This window comes from Panthera onca, chromosome A2 (assembly GCF_046562875.1).
Source record: "Panthera onca isolate mPanOnc1 chromosome A2, mPanOnc1 haplotype 2, whole genome shotgun sequence".
Lineage (NCBI taxonomy): Eukaryota > Metazoa > Chordata > Mammalia > Carnivora > Felidae > Panthera > Panthera onca.
The window spans coordinates 162,184,254-162,206,244 of NC_138340.1; the positions used below are offsets into that span (position 1 = coordinate 162,184,254).

General features: G+C 55.4%; 1 protein-coding gene across 6 annotated transcripts; it reads left to right on the top strand.

Annotated features, from left to right (window-relative positions):
• Positions 1 to 443: 443 nt before the first annotated feature.
• On the top strand, positions 444 to 20,876 carry ZNF775 (zinc finger protein 775). Of its 6 annotated transcripts, XM_060625855.3 has the most exons (5): positions 444 to 549; positions 11,460 to 11,523; positions 12,384 to 12,539; positions 16,253 to 16,287; positions 18,571 to 20,876. In XM_060625855.3, the coding sequence occupies exons 4-5, from the start codon at positions 16,266 to 16,268 to the stop codon at positions 20,133 to 20,135; spliced, it is 1,587 nt and encodes a 528-aa protein (XP_060481838.3). In that variant the 5' UTR covers positions 444 to 549; positions 11,460 to 11,523; positions 12,384 to 12,539; positions 16,253 to 16,265; the 3' UTR covers positions 20,136 to 20,876. The 6 variants fall into 6 exon arrangements, with proteins under 6 accessions (XP_060481838.3, XP_078293998.1, XP_060481859.2 ...); XM_078437872.2 differs by lacking the exon at positions 16,253 to 16,287; XM_060625876.3 differs by lacking the exons at positions 12,384 to 12,539; positions 16,253 to 16,287 and adding an exon at positions 15,436 to 15,545.
• Positions 20,877 to 21,991: the final 1,115 nt, after the last annotated feature.

The window sequence follows — 21,991 nt, forward strand, 5'->3', positions numbered from 1 at the left end:
TGGGGTTTGTACGTCTCGTTCCCCCGGATCCCGGCACCAAGAGCGGTGCGGGCGCGTCCCTGAGTCGGACGGATAGTTGCGGAACGACCGGGTCGATCTGAGAGCGCGTCCGCGGGGCTGGAGCCGGAGGGAGAACACGGCGAGGGGAGCACCAGGATGCCGCGGCGCCGCCCGGTCATCAGCACCCGGGCTCGTCCCCGTTGCCTTCCCTTCCGAGCCCTGGACTCGAGTCCGGAGCCGGCGGCCAAAGCGTTAACGCTGCGCGGGGCCCCGGGAGGCCCCGCGGGCACCGAGGTCAGCCCGCCCACGCGGGCTATTGGCTCAGGAGAACAAAGGGGCCGCCCCGCGGGCTTCTCCGATAGGGCGGAGCTGGTCATCTGAGCCGCTCAGCCAATCAGGCGGGGGGACGGCCCTGGGGATGGCCAGGCCCATTAACCAATCAAGAGCAGGTGCCCGCCCCGCCTGTCCCGGGACTGGCGGGGCCGGGGAGCCCAGTGCCCAAGTCGCCCCGGGGTGGCAGTTCCCGTTAACCTTAACCACAAAGTCAAGGTATTTATTCCCGTCTCCTCCCTCCGAGTCCCTCCGAATCCGGGCGGGAGGGGCGTGTGGAGGGACGGACCGTGTTGTGGGGCCAGCGCCCGGCCCGCTCCTCCCGCGCTGCCACCACCCAGCCTCGGGCTGGAGGCGGCCTCGGGGGTCTCGGGTCCCCTGAGCCCCTGACGCCGCGGCCCCGAACTTTCCCCACCCCCACACAGCCCCTGGGGAAAGGGGCCCGGGTCGTGCGTGGGAGGGGCTGCAGGCCGGGGCAGAGAGCAGGAGGGGGGTGCCGTGAGAGCGGGAGGGACAGGGTGGTGAGCGGGGGACTGATCCCTAGTCCCTCCGGGCGTGTTCTGCCCAGGCGCTGCCCGGATGCTTGGGAGCTGTGTCAGCTGTGCGAAAGACCGAGCTTCTGGAGGGCAGGAACCCCAGTGCTCGGCGCAGAGTGACACAGAGTAGGTGCTTAATAAATGAGTAAATGAGTGGGCATAAACACTGGGAGTGCGAACAATAAGAGGGAAGCACCACAGAGTGCGTGCGTGTGTGTGCGTATGCGTGTGTGTGTGTGTGTGTGCGTGCGTGCGTGTGCGTGTGTGTGTGTGTTGGGGAGGCTCCATTCCAGGAAAATGGGCACCGGAGTCAAGACCTCAGTGGGGGTGGGGGTAGGAGCTGGGGGCTTCTTCCCCTGTAAAGGTGGAGGATGGATACAGAGATGCTGCCTCCTCCAGTCCTCTGGGTGGGAGGGAGCCTGGAGTGTGTCCTGGTCAGCCAGACCTGGGGTTGGGTGTGGTCAGAGCCCAAGCGCTTGAGGCTGCCTCATGTCCGGCCTCCACTAATTAGCTGTTCTTTTTGGGTCCTTGTTCATCTGTAAAGTGAACAGATTAGAGGGTAGAGTCTCCTTTCAACTCTAAAGTTCCATGATTCAGTGCTTCCAATCTGTTTTGGACTTAAATTTCTGTATTGTAAATGTTTCTTTATTAGAATTTTCATTCATGGTTTACAACACGTGGGACCTTGGGCTGGATGTTGGGGAGAGAGAAATAGTCCATGATGAGATCTTTATAGACTCGTTGTGGAGACAGACGAATTATTATTATGCTTTTTAATGTTTATTTATTTTGAGAGAGAGAGCAGGGGAGGGGGAGAGAGAGAGGGAGAATTAATCCCAAGCGGGAGCCCGACTCAGGGCTAAACCCATGAAGTGTGAGATCATGACCTGAGCTGAAACCAAGAGTCGGTTGCTTAACTGACTGAGCCACCCTGTTGCCCCCAGACGAATTATTATTCCATGTACATGATATTGGGTTGGGCAGGTGCACAGGTCAAACAGAAGGGCCCCTAACTGAGGGTGGCATACCCTGAAAGGCTTCTAAGTCCATGTGATCCCTGATCTAGGCTGGGCGGAGAAGTGCTGGGCAAGAGTGTTCCAAGACTGGTCATGGGCGAGCCAAGATGCTACAAGGTCAGGGAGTCACATGTTGGGACAATAGGGAGCTGGGAGGCAGTGAGGAGAGGTGAGCAGAGGCCAGGCTCTAAATGGTGTTGCCAAGACATTTTTAGCTGAACCTGCAAGTGGTGGGGACCCACTGGAATATTTTAAGCAAAGTAGTAACCTGTCCTCACTGTAATTTTAGGAAAAGTTTTTGAGTTCTAGGTGCTGAATGGATTGGAGGGGCAAGAGAAGCTATAAAACTATAAACTACAGTCTTTGGGCAAGAAAAGGGAGGCCTGACTGAGGTGGGGCAGTAGGATCTTGCAGGCACTAAAAATAGCATTAGTACAACTTAGTGACCGATGCATTGGGACAGTTGCACCTTGTGGTAGTGACAAGTGGCTGTGGTGTTGGGAGGCCTGATGAAGACCCGTTGTCCCCGCTGGAGAGACAAGGGCTACCCGGGACAAGGTGCAGAACTTCATGGAGGTGGTCTGACCCATGCACTTGCCTCCTAGTGAGGGTTAAGCTGAGGAATCCAAGATTTCCTAGCGCAGGGGTGGCTGGGAGGGAAGAGTGTGGTTGGGGTGTGCAGAAGGAGACCTTAGGTCTAACTCTTTGAGGCAAGGGATGTCACCTCAGGGCTTTGCTTTCTTCATCTGACAAGTGGGGTGGCACTCCTTGCCCTTTCCAAGCTCTTTTGAATGAAGCAGGGGGTGCGGAAAGGTGTTTATAAATGGAATCGTGGCATCTGTTCAAAGTGTTGTTAGCAGTCAGTTTCATCCCTTGCCTTCAGATCGGGTGACGGGGGTCCCCAGGCTCTAGCAGCCTCCTGAGTCTTGGACTTGGGGCTGAAGGATCTCCTCTAAAGGGAGATGGGTGAACAGAGACTGGGGCTGTGAATGCCACAGGTGAGGGACAGGCACGGGGGCAGGGAGGTGGGGGTGGGGCAGTCCCTGCAAAGGTGCCAATGTTGGGCAGGTGAGGGCAGAGGTCCTGGAAGGAGGGCCCTCTGACACTGGCCTGGGGTGAAATCCTGGACCTTGGGGAGGTGGACAGGCATGAGAGGATAAGGCAGCTGCCTGGGCTGTCTATGGACCTGGTTCCCTGGGAATGCTGCCGGAAGGAACCTGAAGTCACTAAACGGGGCTGTTCTTACCAGGCAACCCTCAGGTGCAGTTCTTACAATGTGGAAGGCAGGGAGGGGGTGAAGGCAATGCAGTGACCTAAAAATAATTTGTCTTGCACTTTGTGAACGTTCTTCAGAGTCCTTTCACACTGTTTTTCCTCCTTGCTTGATTCAGCAGTTCTATACACAGGAACAGGTGTTCTTGTTTTCCAGATAACCATTTAATAATTTCTGTGGCATCGTGGCCCGCCCTTTCCCCTTGCTCCCCACCTCTGACCCCTCTTCTAGGACTGAGGACCCTGTGTTTGGGAGACTGAGGTCTGAAGATGCTGGAGTAGAAGCAGGAGAAGGGGCGGGGGTTGGAAGAAGGTGCGTGGGACACCCACACCACACCCGGGGCTGAGTGAGATCTGAGGAAGACGGAGTGGAGGCCCAGGAGGGGCTGGGGAGTCCTGTGGGAGTCACAGAAGGATGTTGAGCATGCTAACGTGGGGGTGTGGGATGGAGGTGGGCCTCTAGGTGGTGGAGGAGACACCTCCCTGGTCTGAGGGACCTCTGGGCCTGCTTGTCTGTCTATGGGCCCTGGGGCCATGTAAGGTAGGAAGCAGGTGTCCTGGGGCCCTGAGAGCCGTTGGGCTGTGTTTCTGATAAGATTTTAAATCCACTGTTTTGTGTGTCCTCCTTGGTCATAAACTCTGGATGAGAGGAAGGTGGGAGGTCTGGTGTCCAGGGGCCTGAAACCTGGAGAGAGCTGACTATCCAGAGGCCAGCTGGGACACAACCCCAGGGTGCAGGCCTTGTACAGGAGTGGCATTTGTAGGACTGGCCTGGGGGGAGGGCCCAGTGGCTTTGGAACAGGTCCCGGGAGACAGGCTCCACCGACACCCTGCCCACAACAGAGCTGAAGCTTTGAGCCTCAAACCAGCAGAAGCATCCAGGGCTTCTAGTCCAGTCCTCCTACCTGGCTCTCAGCAACCCCAGCTCCCAGCCCTGCCTTCCTTACCACTGCCCACAGGGCCATCTCTGCCCCTACCCTGTTAGGCACCCGCACCCGCCCAGAGGAGCCTCTCCTCCCCCAGGGCCGCTGAGGGTCCAGTGACCTGCCATACATGGAGCTGTGCGCGGCCTTGAGGTAGTCCCGACAGTAAAATCCGGGCACACCCTCTTCCTCCCGCCAGGCCGGCTCACGCTGGTGAGCAGGGTTGGGGGTGACTGAGTGGGCGTCGGAGGCCTCTGAAGATTCTGAAGCAGCTGGAGGAGTAAAGGTTTAGGAAGAGTGAGCGGCAGTGGCCCTTTTGGAGAGGGCTGAGGGAGTGGGGAGTGGGTTGTTCTCAGTCCCTGGGAATGGAAGAGAGAGAGAGAGAGAGAGAGAGAGACCGCTGGTGTGTAGGCTTCGGGAAGCTTATGTAGTGTTCCTGCAGCTTTGTCTCATTCGGTGCTCGAGACAAACCTGGGGAGCAGGCCTGTCAGTCACCTTCACCTTAGGAACCTGAGGCCGAGAGGCAAAGTGGCTTACCAAGGACAGGTGGTTTAGGACTCAGGGCCCTGATCCCCAGTCTGGGCGTGACATGGGCCCGATGTGAGAGACCGGGTCCTGAGAAGAGGGGCAGGCTTTGGGAGCAGACCCGGCCGAGGGGCCAGCCCTGGGGGGCTCAGGGCCGCAGGGGAAGGGTTTGCTGCTTCCTCTTGGGCTAGACCCCCTGTAGGACTGGCCCTGGGAGGGTCTGGGCTTGCTGAGCAGACCCCAGTGCTCCCATCTGTGGCTTCCTGGGTGGATCTGACTTCTCCCCAGCCAGCGACAGCCTGGCTGACCTCATCCCGTCCCTTCCCCCAGCGCAGGTGACCTAACAGGTGGTGGTCCCCCATCATGCTACCGTCTCCCTGAGATCCCTTCCTCAAGCAGTGGGCGCTTGGGAGGATCGTGAACGTGCGAGGATACTCGTGTCCTGCAAAGATCCACATTTCCGCTTTCACGAGCACGCCGTGCCCTGCTTATGTGGTTCGCCCTGGCGCACGCTGGTCTCTGTGGGTCTGCAGGTGTATCTCTGGGTTTCTAAACACCTCAGTTTCATCGTACTCTGCATATAGTTTTTTTTTTTTTTTTTTTAAATTTTTTCCCAACGTTTTTTATTTATTTTTGGGACAGAGAGAGACAGAGCATGAACAGGGGAGGGGCAGAGAGAGAGGGAGACACAGAATCGGAAATAGGCTCCAGGCTCCGAGCCATCAGCCCAGAGCCTGACGCGGGGCTCGAACTCACGGACCGCGAGATCGTGACCTGGCTGAAGTCGGACGCTTAACCGACTGCGCCACCCAGGCGCCCCTGCATATAGTTTTGCAACTGTTATCTCAGGGATGAGAGTCTCCGTATTGTATTTGTGCCTCTTTGGACTTTTGTTTACACAGCTGTGTTAGATGTTAGATACGGTGGTTTCTGGATGTGTTTGTGTGTACATTTAGTGTTTATATCAGCTTCTTCTCGGATGCCTGTGATTGCCGTATGGTAGATGAAAACATCCACTGATATTGACTGAAATTGGATTCCCAGGCAAAAAACATCATCAACTTGTCCTGAGATCGTGGTCATTAGTGACCAAGGACTGGGGCCAGAGGAGCCCTCTCTGCACTCCTTCATTTGTTTTCTCCATTCATTCAATCATTCATTCATTCATTCATTCATTCAGTATACAGGCATACCTCGGAGACATTACGTTCATTCCCAGACCACTGCAGTAATGCAAATACTGGGATAAAGCGGATCAAGTGAATTTTTTGGTTTCTCAGTGCATACCAAAGTTATGTTCACACTATATAGTAGTCTGTTACCTGTGCAGTAGCATTATATATATGTTATGTCTAAAACAACAATGTACACGCCTTAATTAAAAAATAACTTCATTGCTAAAAAATGCTAACCATCACCTGAGCTTTCAGCAGGTTGTACCACTGATCACAGATTGCCATAAAAAAATACAACAATAATGGAAACGCTTGAGATATTGTAAGAATTACCGAAATGTGACGCAGAGACACAAAGTGAGCAAATACTGTTGCAAAACGTTGTGCCAATAGACTTGCTCAGTGCAGATTGGCCGCAAACCTTCGGTTTGGAAAAAAAAAAAACAAAAAAAATGCAGTATCAGTGAAGTGTAAGAAAACGGCGCAATGAAATGAGGTGTGCCTATAAGTCGAGCATATCAGGGACTGGGCAGGGCAAGCCCAGAGCTTACAGTCCAGTGCAGTGCCATCCAGCAGAGCTTTGTGAACACGGGGATGTCCTCCGCTGTCCATACGGTAGCCCGAGCGCCATGAGGCCTTGGAGCACTTGAAATGTGGCCAGTGTGATTGAAAAACTGAATTTAAACTTGAATTTATGTAAATCTGAATAACCACATGTGGGTACAGAAGCCAGACTCCTGAAAACGAGGGATTGGAAGTTTAAGGTTTGGTTAAGTCCTGCACTTTCTCCCAGGAGGCAGCGTGGTCCAGGAGAAAGAACTCTGGCTGGGGCAGGCTGACCCCAGTTGGGTTCTGGCTCTGGTACTTAACTAACTGTGTGACCTTGAGCAAATGACTTAACTTCTCGGAGCCGTGGCTCCTGAGCCGAAATTGGTTGTGAGGGCTGAAATGGGCGACGCCGGCTAAGTGCTCAGTAGGTAGTGGCTGTCTTCCTGGCCGTAGTGGAGTCTTGGCTGACCACCCGTTCTTTCCACAGCCAGATCAATGTCAAGATCTCAGGGAAGTCCCGCACTCCCCTCAATAAACGAGGTTAGGAGAGGCAGAACCTCCGTTCCCAGGGGACATTCTGAGAGCATCTGCCCAGAGTGGGGGCTGGCTGGAGCCTGTGCCCGCCGGGCCACCCCCTTGCAAATGCTGTCCTGAGCCACAGTCTGGAGTCCCGTTCCCTGGGCATGTGACCTGTGTGAGCCAGCACGGTGGGTCGGGGCAAGGAGATGAGAAGTGGTGCCTGCCCACAGGGAAACAGGACCCGAGGAAATAAAGCTGGGAGCGGGCCAGGCGGATGAGAGCATGTGGAGGCCAGGGTGGGAGGCTGGGCGGGTGGGCCATCCACTGCGGAGCGGGTGGGATCAGGCCAGCTGAGGGGTGGGAAAGATGGGGTTAATGGAAGCGGAGGATTCGGGAAGCATGGCAGTCTTGCTGGTGTGGCAGAGGGGGTCGGCTTGATGAGGAGGGGGCACTTTGGGAAGAGCGGTTTCCGGGGGGGCGGGATTATTGGGGGAGCAGTGGTGGGTGGTGAGGAGCTGGGTGTGGCCCTGGGGGGAGCTCATGGCTGAGAAGGGCCTGGGAGCTGGGCCTTCGGCCAGGGTTTGGGGAGATGCCACCCCCTCCAAGCCTCCGCTCCTGGCACGTGGCCAATCCCCACGCCACCAGTGACAAAGGACACGGGAGGTGCCATCCAGTTCTTCCTGCCTGAGGCCTGATCTGTGAAGAAGGCTGTGCTTGGCTGCTGGAAAAAGCTCCAGGGGCTGAGGTTGGGAGCATGCGGGGAGACGTGGCCATGTCCCTGCGCTGCCCCTCGCATCTGTGGCCTTTCTCTTCACCCCAGCTGCTGTCCGCTCCCCTCCCTGCCCCCACGTTTCTGCTGAGAGCAAAGCCCCTTTGTTACCGTCCCCTGCCCCCAAACCTCACCACCTGCTGCAGGGCACAATCCCCGCTTTGTGTGGTCTGGCCTTGTCATGCAGCTGCCCCCCCCTCCAACCCTGGAGGCCTCTCTTTGGGGGGCTGTCATCCCAACTGCAGCCTGACCCAGTGTGGGGAGGGCCGGGCCCAGAGCCAGGTGCTGGGAAGGGGGAGGTGACCAGGGGTTTGTCCCGAGATCCACAGAACTTGCTGAGCAGGGAGGGGGGAGGCCCTTGGAGACTGGGGTGAGGGCCCTGCACGACAGGCTGAGCAGCCTTCAGGGACTCAGTGTGGGCACCCCTCAGTGTGGGGGTGGCGGGTCAGCCTCGTTTCCTTCTGTTTTCTGGGCAGGCTGCACTCCAGGCCAGGTCAGGTGAGCCGTGTGTCAGGGAGGGTGGGGGAGTGGCGGGTAGAAAGGGGCGTGCAGAGCAGTATAGCAGGGCGGAGGCAGAAAGGGCACAGCTCAGGGTGGCCTGGCAGACAGACCTGCAGAGATGTGGCCACATGTGGAGACTTTCCACCCTTTGGCCTCCTCAGGGTTTTACCTGCAGGACACCTGTTGGCCTGTTTTCCAGACACATCCCACCTGAGCACCCAGTTGGAGATGGGCCCTCAATACCTGGGGGCCTGCCCCCCGTTACTGTCCTCTGTGTCTCCCCTGTCCCCTGTCTCCTCGGGTCCCCTTTCCTCTGATCCCACTCTGCTGACTCGGACCACACCCTGAGCCCTAGTGTGGCTGGGGCAGAAAGAAGTATCCTGGGACACGGGAGGGGCTGCTCTGTGGCTCGCTGTGAATTATCTACCAAGAATTGAAGCCTTTCTGCCACCTGAGGTGATTTTTAGGTCCTAATATTCCTTGGAAGACAGAATGGATCAAGGAGCACTGATCTAATCGGGCTCAAGGGTGTTGTGTATGGCTTTTGTGAATGAAGCCGGGCCCTAAGCTCTGTCCTCACCTTGAATTGTGGCCCCGGGGGCTCTGGCCCCTCTGAGTTTTCCCCGAACTGAGGTGTCAGCCCTCTGAATTTCTTTAGGGGGCCATTGTATCTCCAGCGGGTGAGAGGCTTCCCCAAGGCTGGCACACACAGGAACCCCGGAGGGAAGAGGGGGCGTGAGGGCAGGTGCCTCAGCATCCATCAGGGTCCTCCCGGCGGGCCTTCTCCTCCCGTCTTTGACGCCCGCTTTTTCTCTGCACCACCAGCATGTTTTAGTGTCTGTAGGAAACCACAGTAGGAGCGCACGGCAGACCCCTGTTGGGGAAATAGAATTAAAAACAAAATCTCCTGCCAAGTCAGAAAAGCTCCCACAAAAGGAGGAAAGAAAGAGAACAGTTTTTTTTTTTTTCCGATTGAATAAGCATTAAACCAGAAAAAGCTGCACATCACAGGCAATCTGCTAAGAGATCAGGAAAACAGAAAGAGATCTCACCCTGTTACACAGCCCAGCAGATGCGTGCGTGCACGTGTGTGTGCACACACACGTTCAAGATAAAGTGTAACTAGTCTTCGGGCAAGAGCACTTCCTCGATGGTACCATTTGTCACCCGTAGTTCATCCTGAATTTACCTGGTGATTGGGGTAGCCACCTGTGTTTGCTAATTGCCTTCATGCAAGGGAAAAATACACGGCTCCTATCTTTATGGCAGGAGGTGGGTTTGCAACTTGGAGCCAGGCGACCGCAGAAGTCAGGCTCCCATCCTCCCTCCTGTGGGCAGCGGGACCCAGGGTCACCATCTCCTGTGATGTTTAGGTATCAGAGAGGTGGCTCTCAGGGCCTTGGGAAAGAGGCCTGGGCTGCAGAGCTGGCAAGAGGCTTGTGGTAGCTTTTAAAAAGATTTGCGTGCATCTCTAAGGGGCAGAGAAAAACTCAGAATGGCAACTGTTCTCAAGTAAATGCTGTAAAAGAAAAGGGAGGGGCCTCTTTCCCTTTTTGCCCCAGGGAAAATTATTTACCTATTTAAAAAAGTTTTTTTAAAAAAAAATTTTTTTTAACGTTTATTTATTTTTGAGACAGAGAGAGACAGAGCATGAACAGGGGAGGGGCAGAGAGAGAGGGAGACACAGAATCGGAAGCAGGCTCCAGGCTCTGAGCCATCAGCCCAGAGCCCGACGCGGGGCTCAAACTCATGGACCGCGAGATTGTGACCTGAGCTGAAGTCGGACGCTCAACCGACTGAGCCACCCAGGCGCCCCAAAAAAGTTTTTTTTTTTTAACGTGTATTCATTTTTGAGAGACAGAGAGACAGAGCATGAGTAGGGGAGGGGCAGAGAGAGAGACACACACACACAGAATCTGAAACAGGCTCCAGGCTCCGAGCTGTCAGCACAGAGCCCGATGTGGGGCTCAAACCCACGAACCGCGAGATCGTGATCTGAGAGGATCAGACGCTTAACTGACTGAGCCACCCAGGTGCCCCGATTTACCTATTTTTTAAATTCATTTTTGCCCTTTGCCCCTGCCCCCACCTCTCTGGGCAGGGCCCAGGTTCCCAGCCTGGGTCCCTGTCCGGGAGTGGCTGTTGGAAGGGGACCTGGGAGAGGGGAGGGGGACGCTTTTGGGATGGGGCTTCTCGAGGGCCCAGGTGAAGAGCAGGACACGGCTTTTCGTGAGGTGGCCGAGCCGCAGGAAGGAAGCTCTGACTGTGACCTGGAGAAGCGCAGGCACATACATACCACGTCAGGTGGCGGAAAGTCACGGAGGAACGTGAAGTGGCGTTAGGGCTGTGACTTTGTACACGGTAGCCTGGGGAGACCACTCTGAAGACATTTAGGCAGAGACCTGAAAGGCGGCGCGGGGCTCCAGGGTAGAGCCTCCCGGGCAGACGGGCAGCATGTGAGGTGTAAAGCCTGGGGCCCCCCAGCAGAGTGACCTGTCCCTGACAGTGAGCCGGTCAGGATGTGTCCAAAGCCTTGAGCATTAAAGAAAGAAAAGGCGGGGGAGGGGCGCCTGGTTGGCTCAGCCCGTTGAGCCTCCGACTCTTGATTTAGGCTCAGGTCACGATCTCACGGTTTGTGAGTTTGAGCCCCAAGTCGGGCTCCGTGCTGACAGCGTGGAGCCTGCTTGGGATTCTCTCTTGCCCTGTCTCTCTCTCTCTCTCTCTCTCTCTGATTCTCCCCTACTGGCGTGCGTGCGCTCTCTCTCTCTCTCTCTCTCTCTCTCAAAATAAATAAACTTAAAGGAAAAGAGACGAGCCCCAGATTGGTGAACTCTAACCAGCACCCCGTATGGCCTGTGTGTGATTTCAGGTGGAATAGGGGTGGAAGGGGGCAGCAGAGGGGCCGGTGATTTGGGAGGACCAATTCTGCCTTCCAGGGTGTCTTCACGGCCACTCAGGAAGGTCTCTGGACTCAGGTGAGTTTCCTGGGGTGGTGTCTGTCACACCCTCCCCTGCCGGTATTGAGCCCGTGGGCGTGAGGCTCCGGTCTGGGAGTCAGAAGACATGGGGCCTCACCGGCGCCACTGTTCAGCCACCCCTGTGACTCGGGGCATGTCAGTGGCCCTCCCTGGCCTCAGTTTCCTCCTCATAAAATGAGAATAATTCCTGCCTAGCAGGTAAGTGTGCAGCTTATAAAAGCCCTGCGCTTTCAACTGAGGTCATGGACAGAGGAGCTCTTAATGAAGAGGGAACATGTTCTGTGAGGTGGCAGGAGGGCAGGGGGCCCCATTCGGTCCTTGTCCTGATGGCCAGCTGTCCTTCCTTTGCCCCCTTCTCCCCCACAGACGGCAGAGCGGGTGCCCCGGAGGCCTCCGCGGATGGAGGGTGGCCTGGCTGGTGCGAGCACAGGTAAGGGAGCACAGGGAGGGGTGGGAGCCAACAGCGGCCTCCTCTTCCAGGTCGTCCCCCCTGCCCTGCCGCTGAGCGCGTGCTGCTGCCCTCCCTGTAGAACTGCATGGCGGGACCAGGATGTGGAAGGTCATGTCAAAGAATGGAAAGAAGGGGCGTCTGGGTGGCTCGGTCGGTTAAGTGTCCGACTTCAGCTCGGGTCACCATCTCCTGGTTTGTGAGTTCAAGCCCCGCATCCAGCTGTCTGCTTGTAGCCTGCTTCAGATCCTCTGTTCCTCCCCTCTCTGCCTCTCTCTCTGAAAAATAAATAAACATTAAAAAAACAAAATGGAAAGAAGACAGACTATGGAGCTAATACAATGACAAAGTCCACTGTGACTCACCAGGCAAGGGGACGTGTGCACACCCGCGTAGGAAGCCATGCCCGAGGGTGAGCGAGGTGCTTGCTAAGTGTGGCACAGGGAGTGCGCGGCGGGCGTGCGGATCTAACTCTGAAAACCAGCACTCCGGGTGGGACGATCCCTGTTGGTTTTCCATCACCAAGTGCAGTTTGGTCCATTAAGGCTTCCTGGGGTCACTCAGAGTTCACGGTCCGATGGGAGGAAATAGGCCATCAGTTTTGGTGTCTCTCAAGCAGGTGCTCCTGTGAGTGGAAAGTCCTGTGCTTTCAGCGGAAGACTCCCCGGCCCCCCCCCCCCCCCCCCCGCCCCAGAATCCCCAGCCTCCTCGCAGGCCCTGGGGAGAGTATAGCCACCCTTTTGCAGAATGGCTCTGGTCCTGGGAGGAGGGTAGGGCCCATTCCTAGGAATGCTGCCCCTAGGCTCAGTGACTCAGTTTCCTTTACCTCCCCTCCCCTCCAGAGCCCCAACCCTCCCAGGATAAACGCCGCGATGAACCTAAGATGGGGACAGAAATCAGCCGGTAGGGTACTACAGGAAGGAAGCCTCCAGCTCCAAGGGGCTGGTATGATGCACGGACACCACACATTCTGGGGCTGGGTCCTGACACAGACTTCGGTGAGCATTGCCACCCACCGCTGCCCTGTCACTTTGAAGGCTGAGTCCTCAGGGTGTGTGTGTGTGTGTGTGTGTGTGTGTGTGTGTGTGTGTGTGAGCGATGCTGACATTACCATAATTATAGGAAAACCAAGGACATGATTCCAAACATTCTAGCAGAAGGAACCTTTCCCCGGGTAAACTCGTAAGGAGAATCCTAATTCAGGCATGAGAGGTAGGGTCTGCCAGGGCCCTCTCCCCAACCTGTGGCAGCTTCTGGGGTACCCTGAGGTCTTAGGAAAGAGGCGGAAGAACACTGGCTTTGACCCCTGAGGACAGAGGCACCAGGGGACTGGGGGGCGTCTTGGGCTGCAGCCACATCCTTGCGGCTCTGGGCCTTCCACAGGCTTCCGCTGCCTGCTGGCCAGGCTTAGGGAGGACTCTTCCTGGCTGGCCAAAGTTTCCAGATAATTAAGAGCTTACTTTTTTTTGTTTTTGTTTTGAACTAGAGACAGCAGGCAGAGGAGGAGGAGGAGGAGGAGAGAGAGAGAGAGAAAGGGAGAGAGAATCTCCACTAACCATGGAGCCCGATGCAGGTCTCGACCTCACGACAGTGAGATTGTGACCTGAGCCCAAATCGAGAGTTGGATGCTCAACCGACTGGGCCACCCCTGTGCCCCAAGAGCTTACCTCTTTTAAGCACCTTTTAAGTTCTATTTATTTTATCGTGGTGAAATATACGTAACGTGAAAGTCACCATTTTCACTATTTTTAAGCGTACAGTGGGTGCAGTGGTATTAAGTCCATTCACAATGTTGTGCGAGCATCTCCCACCGTCCGTCTCCAGAACATTTTCATTACCCCAGAAACTCTGGGGAGTAAGAGCTCCCCATAGAGCACCTTTTTATTTTATCTGAACTGCTTAGAATTAAAAAAAATTAACCTCTTTATGATAACTGAGGAGCAGAACCTTTGTTTTAGGGATCCTTCCACAGGTAGAGGCCAAGGCCTGTCTTCCTTACATTAATACCTGAGCCCCGAGGGAGAAGTCCCAGTGCATGAACTTCACGGGGTTGACACATGCACAACCCGGGCACTTGTGTCTTCCTTGGGCCCCGCAGCCGTGGCCAGGAACGTTCTCTGGGCTCTCAGACCGGGGTCTTCTTTTTGGCTGGAGAGGGTGAACCTTCCCAGCCATCAGGCACCATGATGAACGTCAAGGTCAGGTTTAATGAGAGTAAGGCAGTGGCTTTTGTGGGGCTCTGGGGCATTAATTGGGACCCTGTCACGTGAGTATATTTTGGATTCACTACCCACCCAATTTGGACCCCTAGCCGCCCCGTAAAATACTTCAGCCGCCCAACACTTCAGTGCATCTAAGGAAACCCTCTTATAATCAAGTGAACTCCTTACAATTGGGTATTCACTTCCTGCCAATGTGCGATTGAAGTCACCACTTTCATTTTCAAATTATGATTTCTCACAACTGAGCACCTGCGGAGGCCTCACAAGGTCATTTTGCCAGGAGGAAAACTGGCCCCTCACAGGTACTTTCTGTGACTCCCACGTTCATCCCCACGGTCACCATATCCTCTTTCGAGTCCTTGTGATGGGCAGCAAGGCTGTGGAGCAGGGCGGAACTCTCTGGCCCGAGAACCAAAGGCTGCCAGATTCAAGGGGAGGTTTTCTTTTTATTTCTTAAAATGTTTTAAAGGTTTGAAAATTATATTGAGTATCCTCATAAAAATTCAAACAGTGCAGAGGAGTGCCTGGGTGGCCCAGTCGGTTGAGCATCTGACTCTTGGTTTCAGCTCAGGTCATGATCTCACCGTTGGTGGCATGGAGCCCTGTGTCTGGCTCTGTGCTGACCTTGCAGAGCCTGCTTGGAATTGTCTCTCTGTCTGTCTGTCTCCGACCCTCGCCTGCTGGTGCACATGTGCTCTCTCTCTCTGTCTCTCTCCCTCAAAATAAATGAATAAACAAAAAAAAAAATCGAACAATGCAGGAAAAGCAAGGGTCCCCTTTGACCTCTTCTGTCTAGCCTTTATATTGTCCACATTGTCTACAGGGTGACCACTGTCGTGAATCATCCTGGACTGTGCATATGTACGTCCATAGTTTTATTTTTCATAAATTGGGTCAGACGATACCATTTTGCGATCTGTGTTTTTTGTTTTTTCCTTAAAGTGTTTCAGAAATCTTTATGCCACCCTATACTGCTCTTTTGTATTCTTTTATTTTTTTTTTATTCTTTCAAAGTTTATGTATTTATTTTAAGAGAGAGAGAGAGAGAGAGCACGCACCAGCAGGGGAGGGGCAGAGAGACAGGGAGAGAGAATCCCACGCAGGCTCCGGGCTGGCAGCACAGAGCCTAACGGGGGACTTGAACTCAAGAACCCTGAGATCATGACCTAAGGTGAAGTCAAGACCCTGACCTTTAACTGACTGAGCCCCCCTGGGCGCCCCTGCCTTTGTATTCTTTTAAATTGCTGCATACTATTCCATACTGTGAAGGGAGTGATAATTTTGTTTCAGTATTATTGATGGGGAATCGGTACTGGTTACGAATAGCGCTGCAGTGAATATTTTCAGACATTCCTCTGTCCGCTCGCACGGAAGCATTCATTAGGACGAACACCCAGAGTAGAAACTGTTGGGTGGAGGAAGTGGAAGGTCAGATACACTTATAATTGTAATAAGCGTTGCCCAATTGTTCTCCAAAAGGTCTGAATCAGTTCATGCCCCTGGCACACGCACGCGTGCACTTGTCCTGTGCGGTTTGCCTGTGCGATCCACATCTCGGTGCAAGTTTCTGTGTGGACAGAGGTTTTCACCTCCTTTGGGTGTAGACCTGGGGGAGCGGTTGCTGTACCGTGTGGGGAGCGTAGGTCTCCTTCCGCCAAACTGGCTTCCAAAGTGGCTGCACCATTCTGCATTGCCTCCCGCAGCGGGTGACAGTTCCCGCGGCTCCACATCCTGGCCCGCATTCGGTGTTGGCGGTGTTCTGGATTTGGGCCGTTCGAATAGGTATGCAGGGGTAGTATTTTAGCTTTCAGTGGTGCAGAAGCCAGATTCTTCCTGGCTCATTTTATTGTCTCCTGGATGATTTATGCACATCAGAAATTTTGTAATTTGCTTCACCAGGATGACACCGAATTTAAACATGTTTCGGAGTGAAGAGCTTCCTTCCTCCTCGTCTAGGAGTATGATGTTTCTGTCCTTTTCGTTACCTTTTCTTTATCCCTCCAATAACGTTTAATAGTTTCCTTTATATAAGGGTTGTTTTAAGTTTATTTTTTTGAGAGAATGTGTGTGCGTGCGCAAGCGGGGTAGGGGCAGAGAGAGATGGGAGAGAGAGAACCCCAAGCAGGCGGCTTCCCAAGAGAGTCGTCAGTGCAGAACCCAACGTGGGGCTCGAACTCACGAACCATAAATCATGACCTGAGCCGAAATCAAGACTTGGACGCTTAACCGACTGAGCCGCCCAGGCGCCCCTCCTTTATATAAGCTTTGCATGTGTATCAGGTATATTCCCAGTTATTTCATAGCTTTTATTGCCATTTTTAAAAAGGAATTTTTGTACGTTTTTGTATCTGGCAATCTTGCTGACCCTGTTATTTCTAATATTTTGTCAGATTCTTTTGCACCTCCTAGGTGAATAATTATCAGCCAATGACGCTTTTCCTTTCCAATATTTATATACGTTTTTCTTTTTCCCCTTATGCTTTGGCTAGTTCTGCAAGGACAATGTTGAAGAGTGGCAGTGACGGTGAGCATCACCTTGTTCGTCACTTGAATGGGTTTCTGATCTCTTGCCTTTGGTTATAACATTTGCTGCAGCCTCCAGTGCAGCTTCTTTGTCAACCTAAGGAAGTTTCCTCATATTCCTAGTTTGCTAAGAGCCTCCTCCCTCCAGCCCTTCTTCCTTCTCTCCCTCCAGAAATGATGTTGAATTTTATCATAGGACATTTTTTACGTATTGAGATTGTAGAAAGTTCTTCACGTTTAAAATGTCAATGTCATGAACTATGTTGAACCGTCTTTGCTTTCCTGGGGAAGATCCCAGCTCAACTTGCTTTGCTAGTATTTTTGCTTGTTTGTTTTTGGTGTCTACTTTCAAATGCTAAACCTATAGTTTCCTGCCTGCTCTGCCCTCGTCTTATAGACACTGGACCATGCTAGCCTGGGGGCTCCCTCCCCTTCCTAGTCACTGTCACAGTTTATGCATGCTGCGGATAAACCTTCCCTGGAAGTTTTAGTAGAACCTGTTTTTATAATTAAGAGGACTGTTACCCATTTTCGAGTTAGAACGTTAGCTGTCCTTTTTGTATCTTTTAGCATTTTCTTTTTTTTTTTTTAGTTCCTCTTGAGTTAGTTTTGTTAATTGATATCGTCTCACAAAATCATCCTTTTTATATAGATTTTTCAAATTGATACAACATTTATGCATTAGGATTTTTAGACTCCTTTTTATATCTCTATGTTCCCTTTATCCTATAATCTCTGCTTTTATCTTTATTAATCCCTTCTTCCTATTTCCTTGGGTTTACTTTATTGTTTTTTTTTTTTTTATATTGGAACTTATTTAGAGTTTCTCTTTTTTTGTTCACAACTGTTTTATTTCATCTACTTTTTTTTTTTTCAGTTTATTTATTTTAGAAAGAGAGAAAGAGAGAGGCAGGGGCAGAGAGAGAGGGGGACAAGGATCTGAAGCCAGCTCTGTGCTGACAGCAGAGAGCCCGATGTGGGGCTCGAACTCACGAACTGAGAGATCATGACCTGAGCGAAAGTTGGACGCTTCACCAACTGAGCCACCCAGGCACCCCAATTCCACCTGCTTTTTATTGAATGTAAACTTTTTGTTGAGGTATAACACAGAACAAGGCACAGATCACAAGTTCTATAAATTCTTATAAAGTGAACATGTTCATGAAGCCAGCACCCAGATTGACAAAGAGAACGTTGCCAGGACACCGGAAGGCCCCTCAGGCCCCCTTCCAGTCACAACACTGTCCATAGGCGGGCCGTTACCCTGACTTCTAACTCACTGATTAGTTTTGCCATCTCTTGAGTTCCATCTAAGTGGAATCACACAGTCTGTATTTAGTGTCTGTAGCAGACCTTTTCCATCACGGCTTATGTCCACGAGCAGGGAAACACACACCCTGTAGACCTGAGCTCATGGCGCTGCGTGGGGAGTAAAGCAGCTTGGGTTTAGTCAGGATGGTGCAGCACCTATTCTGGGTGCTTAGACCTTTCTGGCCTACTTTCTTGTTCTTGTTCTGTTGGAGACAGGGTGAAGTTCCCGAACAGCCAAGGTCCAAGAAGGTGAGGTGCTCAGGCACCGGGGCGGCTGCCTTGGAGAGCCTGGCAGTGGAGTGGAGCTTAGGCCCCCCAAACACTGAGGGGTCGGGCGTGCGCTCACTTTGCAAGCTCCCGGCACATGGATCCTCTTAGAAAAAGAATGAGATGCCGGTGGCTGGGTCGGTTGAGGGTCCGACTCTTGATTTCAGCTCGGGTCATGATCTCATGGTTCGTGAGACTGAGGGCCACACTGGGCTCTGGGCTGACAGCGACAGTGCGGAGCCTGCCTGGGATTCTCTCTCTCCCCCTCTCACTGCCCCTCCCCTGTTTGCACTCTCTCTGTCTCTGTCTTTCTCAAAATAAAAATAAACATTAAAAAAAAAAAAAAAGAATGAGATGCTTTGGAAGCTTGTCCGTTTTCTGCTTGGTGGGAGGGGTCATTGGCTTGGTTTCTTTAACCTTCCCTGCATCTCAGGGCCTCAGGGCAGAGAAGGCGGGGCATCAGCCTCTCTTCCTTTCTTGTCCTTTTCTTCTTTGCCCTTCCCGGCACCCCGACCTGCCTTTATCTTACTGCCTTTCTACCGCCCCTGCTCTCTTCTTTATACCCCCTTACTTCCTCCTAAAAGCTGCCTTCTGCACTCCTCCTTCCTGCCCCGTTGCCTTTGCTCTGCCTTCCTGGCACTTCTTTCCTTCCACCCCACGAGCAGTGAGTGACCCTCCGCATCCACTCTCTCTCTGTCCCCGGCAGGAGATGGGCCGGTGATGAAGATCAAGCAAGAGAAGCCCGAGTGGCTGCTGCAGACGCTGATGCCGCAGGCCGTGCTCTCCGAGAAGGATAAGGAAAACATTTTCCAGCAGCATCGGGGCCTCCCGCCATGCCAGACCGTGGGGAAGCCTCGGGCCCTGGGGGGACAGGAGGAGCCTGGGGGTCCAAGATGGGCCCCTCCCCCTGAGCAGGCCGGGGGGCTGGCGGGCCGGGCTCTCTCTGCCGGCGAGGGTCACTTCGTGTGCCTGGACTGCGGGAAGAGGTTCAGCTGGTGGTCGTCCCTGAAGATCCACCAGCGCACCCACACCGGGGAGAAGCCGTACCTGTGCGGCAAGTGCGGCAAGAGCTTCAGCCAGAAGCCCAACCTGGCGCGCCACCAGCGCCACCACACGGGCGAGCGGCCCTTCTGCTGCCCCGAGTGCGCGAGGCGCTTTAGCCAGAAGCAGCACCTGCTCAAGCACCAGAAGACCCACGCGCGGCCCGCCACCCACTCGTGCCCCGAGTGCGCGCGCTGCTTCCGCCACCAGGTGGGCCTCCGCATCCACCAGCGCGCGCACGCCCGGGACCGCCTGGGCGCCCGCGCGGGGCTGCAGGAGTTGCTGCGGGACGCCGCCGCCGCCGCCCGCAGGGGCTGTCGCCTGCGGCCCGGGCCGCCGCGGGGCCGCCCCGAGTGGGCCTGGCTGGGGCTCTGCCAGGGCTGGTGGCGCCAGGCGGGGGCCCGGGCCGCAGTCGCCGCCGCGGGGCCGGGCGAGCAGCGCCAGTTCATCTGCAACGAGTGCGGCAAGAGCTTCACGTGGTGGTCGTCCCTGAACATCCACCAGCGCATCCACACGGGCGAGCGGCCCTACCCGTGCCCCGAGTGCGGCCGCCGCTTCAGCCAGAAGCCCAACCTGACGCGGCACCTGCGCAACCACACCGGCGAGCGGCCGCACCCCTGCCTGCACTGCGGCCGCAGCTTCCGCCAGAAGCAGCACCTGCTCAAGCACCAGCGCACGCACCTGCCCGGCGCCCAGGCGGCGCGCTGCCCCAGCTGCGGCCAGAGCTGCCCCAGCCGCGCGGCCCTGCGCGCCCACCAGCGCGCGCACGCCGCCCCCGCCGCCGCGCCGCCGCGCCCCGGGCCCGCCGTGCGCAGCGAGCCGCAGGCCGAGGCGCCCCCGGGGCTGACGGCGCCGCCGCGCGGCCCCCAGGCGGCCCGGGGCCCGGGCGGCGCGCCGTGGGGCCGGGCGCGGGCGGGCCTGGCCGGGCCGGGCGAGCCCCGCCAGTTCATCTGCAACGAGTGCGGCAAGAGCTTCTCGTGGTGGTCGGCGCTCACCATCCACCAGCGCATCCACACGGGCGAGCGGCCCTACCCGTGCCCGGAGTGCGGCCGCCGCTTCAGCCAGAAGCCCAACCTGACGCGGCACCGGCGCAACCACACGGGCGAGCGGCCCTACCTGTGCGCCGCGTGCGGCCGCGGCTTCAGCCAGAAGCAGCACCTGCTCAAGCACCAGCGCGTGCACCGGGGGGCCCTGGCGCCCACCCCCAGCGCCAAGGACCAGGCGCTTTAGTGCGCCTCGGACCCAAGCGGACTCGTGGGGGCGGGAGGGGATGTCTGTGGGGGTGCGCGTGGCCAGGAATGGTGGCTTCTACGACCCCAGGGGGTAAACCCCCGTCAAAAGGCGATTTCCTCCAGGCTCCGAAAGCTAGAGAACAGAATTCCAGTAGCATCCCAAAGGGGACAGGTAGAGGTCCCAGTGTGGGCTCAGGGAGGACGTAAGACGAAGCATTGCTCACTCAGGAGCCCGGATGTGTCCGTCTGTCCCTCGGAGGTGGGAGGGAGGTGGGGAATGGCCCAGGGCTGGACTGATTGTCCACTGCAGGCTGCCGGATGGCCAGAGGCCAGTCTAGTGCGGGGAGTTTTAACAGACGCGCTGGTATAGCAAGGACAGAAGCCAAGCAGTAGCGGCTGAGGAGGGTCAAGCACAGTCCCAATGTCAAGGGCAGTGCCTGGCACTTAATGGCCATTCAGTGCATATGTTTGGAAGGACTGAATGGTTCTGCGGTCCTTCTCAACCCTGAGCGCCCCAAAGCCCAGGGTGCTGCCACAGCGGGCTGGACGTTGGGACTGGTATGGGTGTGGTGGCCAGACTGGCACCAGAGGGGTGGGTGGCAGCTGAGGTTCAGTAGCTTGGGGAGGGGCCCACAGCAGGAAAAGAAGCCCTCGTGTGGTGCTCCCAGTGGCCGTCACTGACTTGGATCCTTCTCAATGTCAGTGTTGCAGAAGAGAAAAAAATGAAGGATGGACGGTCTCACGTGGTCTCACTGTCCTTTGTAAGCTGCCCTTTTGGAACTCTAGGTCTGTGTGTGCTCTGAGGCATCCATTTGCCCCCAGGACCGGGACAGGGAGCTCGACCTTGAGCGTAGCAGCTCCCCATGCCTGGTTCTGGCTGGGGGTGGGGGGCAGTACTCTCCTACCCTCTCCAAGCCATTTGGTATCTTCCCACATGCCCTCCTCTACTTCTGGTCCCCAGAGGTCCCTTCCAAAACCAGGATGCGGGGCTCCAGGCTGGGCCTCTGGAGGGGAGGGTGGGTGTTGGGGCACTAGGGGTGGAGAGCTGGGAGGTGGGAGGAAAAAGAGGGGACCCTAGCATTCTGTAGGAGGACGGACTGTGCCTGCCTGTGTCCCAGGGGCCCGCCGGTTTCTCTGAACTCGAGGAAGTGCCACCTGTTTTCCAGGAGCTGCCGGATTTAGCTCGGCTTCTGGCCACCACGTTCTCAGGTTCTATTGAGTCCCCTCACCTGGCAGGAGCTCTGATTATTGTAGCATCATGGGAAGACCTGTGGAGGCGACGGGGTTTACTTGGGTTAACGGGGGCACCAGTAACGGTCAGCGCTCAGCCGAGCTGCCCAACTGGTCCAGGTCTTCCATTGCGAACGCTGCTGTGTGGAATCTCCCACTGGGCGAGCTGGGCCCAGTTGTTGGCACGGATGTGAGAGTTGGGCTCTCAGCCCAGCAGGGTTCTTCTAGGCGCTAGGCGCTGCCCTACCTCCCTTGTAATGCCTGCCCCCTCCTGCAATTCCTGTCCCAGGCTGCCCTGCTCAGGGAGGCCAAGGGCCCGGGATCTCAGCAACACCTACTTGAAACACGGGGAAAGTTCGGGAGTCATCTGCTTCTTCCACTTTGCCACTCAGCAAATCCTGAGGCCAACTCCAGCAAAGCCCACCTCCTCCAGGAAGGCATCCCGGAGTACCATTCCTGCATTAGAAGGCTGCTGTCGGGAAGGACAGCAGCCTGTGAGACCCTGGAGCCCTGTCAAATCAGGTGCCTATGGGGCGCCTGGGTGGCGCAGTCGGTTGGGCGTCCGACTTCAGCCAGGTCACGATCTCGCGGTCCGTGAGTTCGAGCCCCGCGTCAGGCTCTGGG

Bases quoted from the DNA above. Each gene is read 5' to 3' on its own strand.
- ZNF775 (XM_060625810.3), top strand. From the start codon at position 11,493: ATGGAGGGTGGCCTGGCTGGTGCGAGCACAG. The intron at 11,524-18,570 runs GTAAGGGAGCAC...TGTCCCCGGCAG, and splicing joins CCTGGCTGGTGCGAGCACAG to GAGATGGGCCGGTGATGAAG.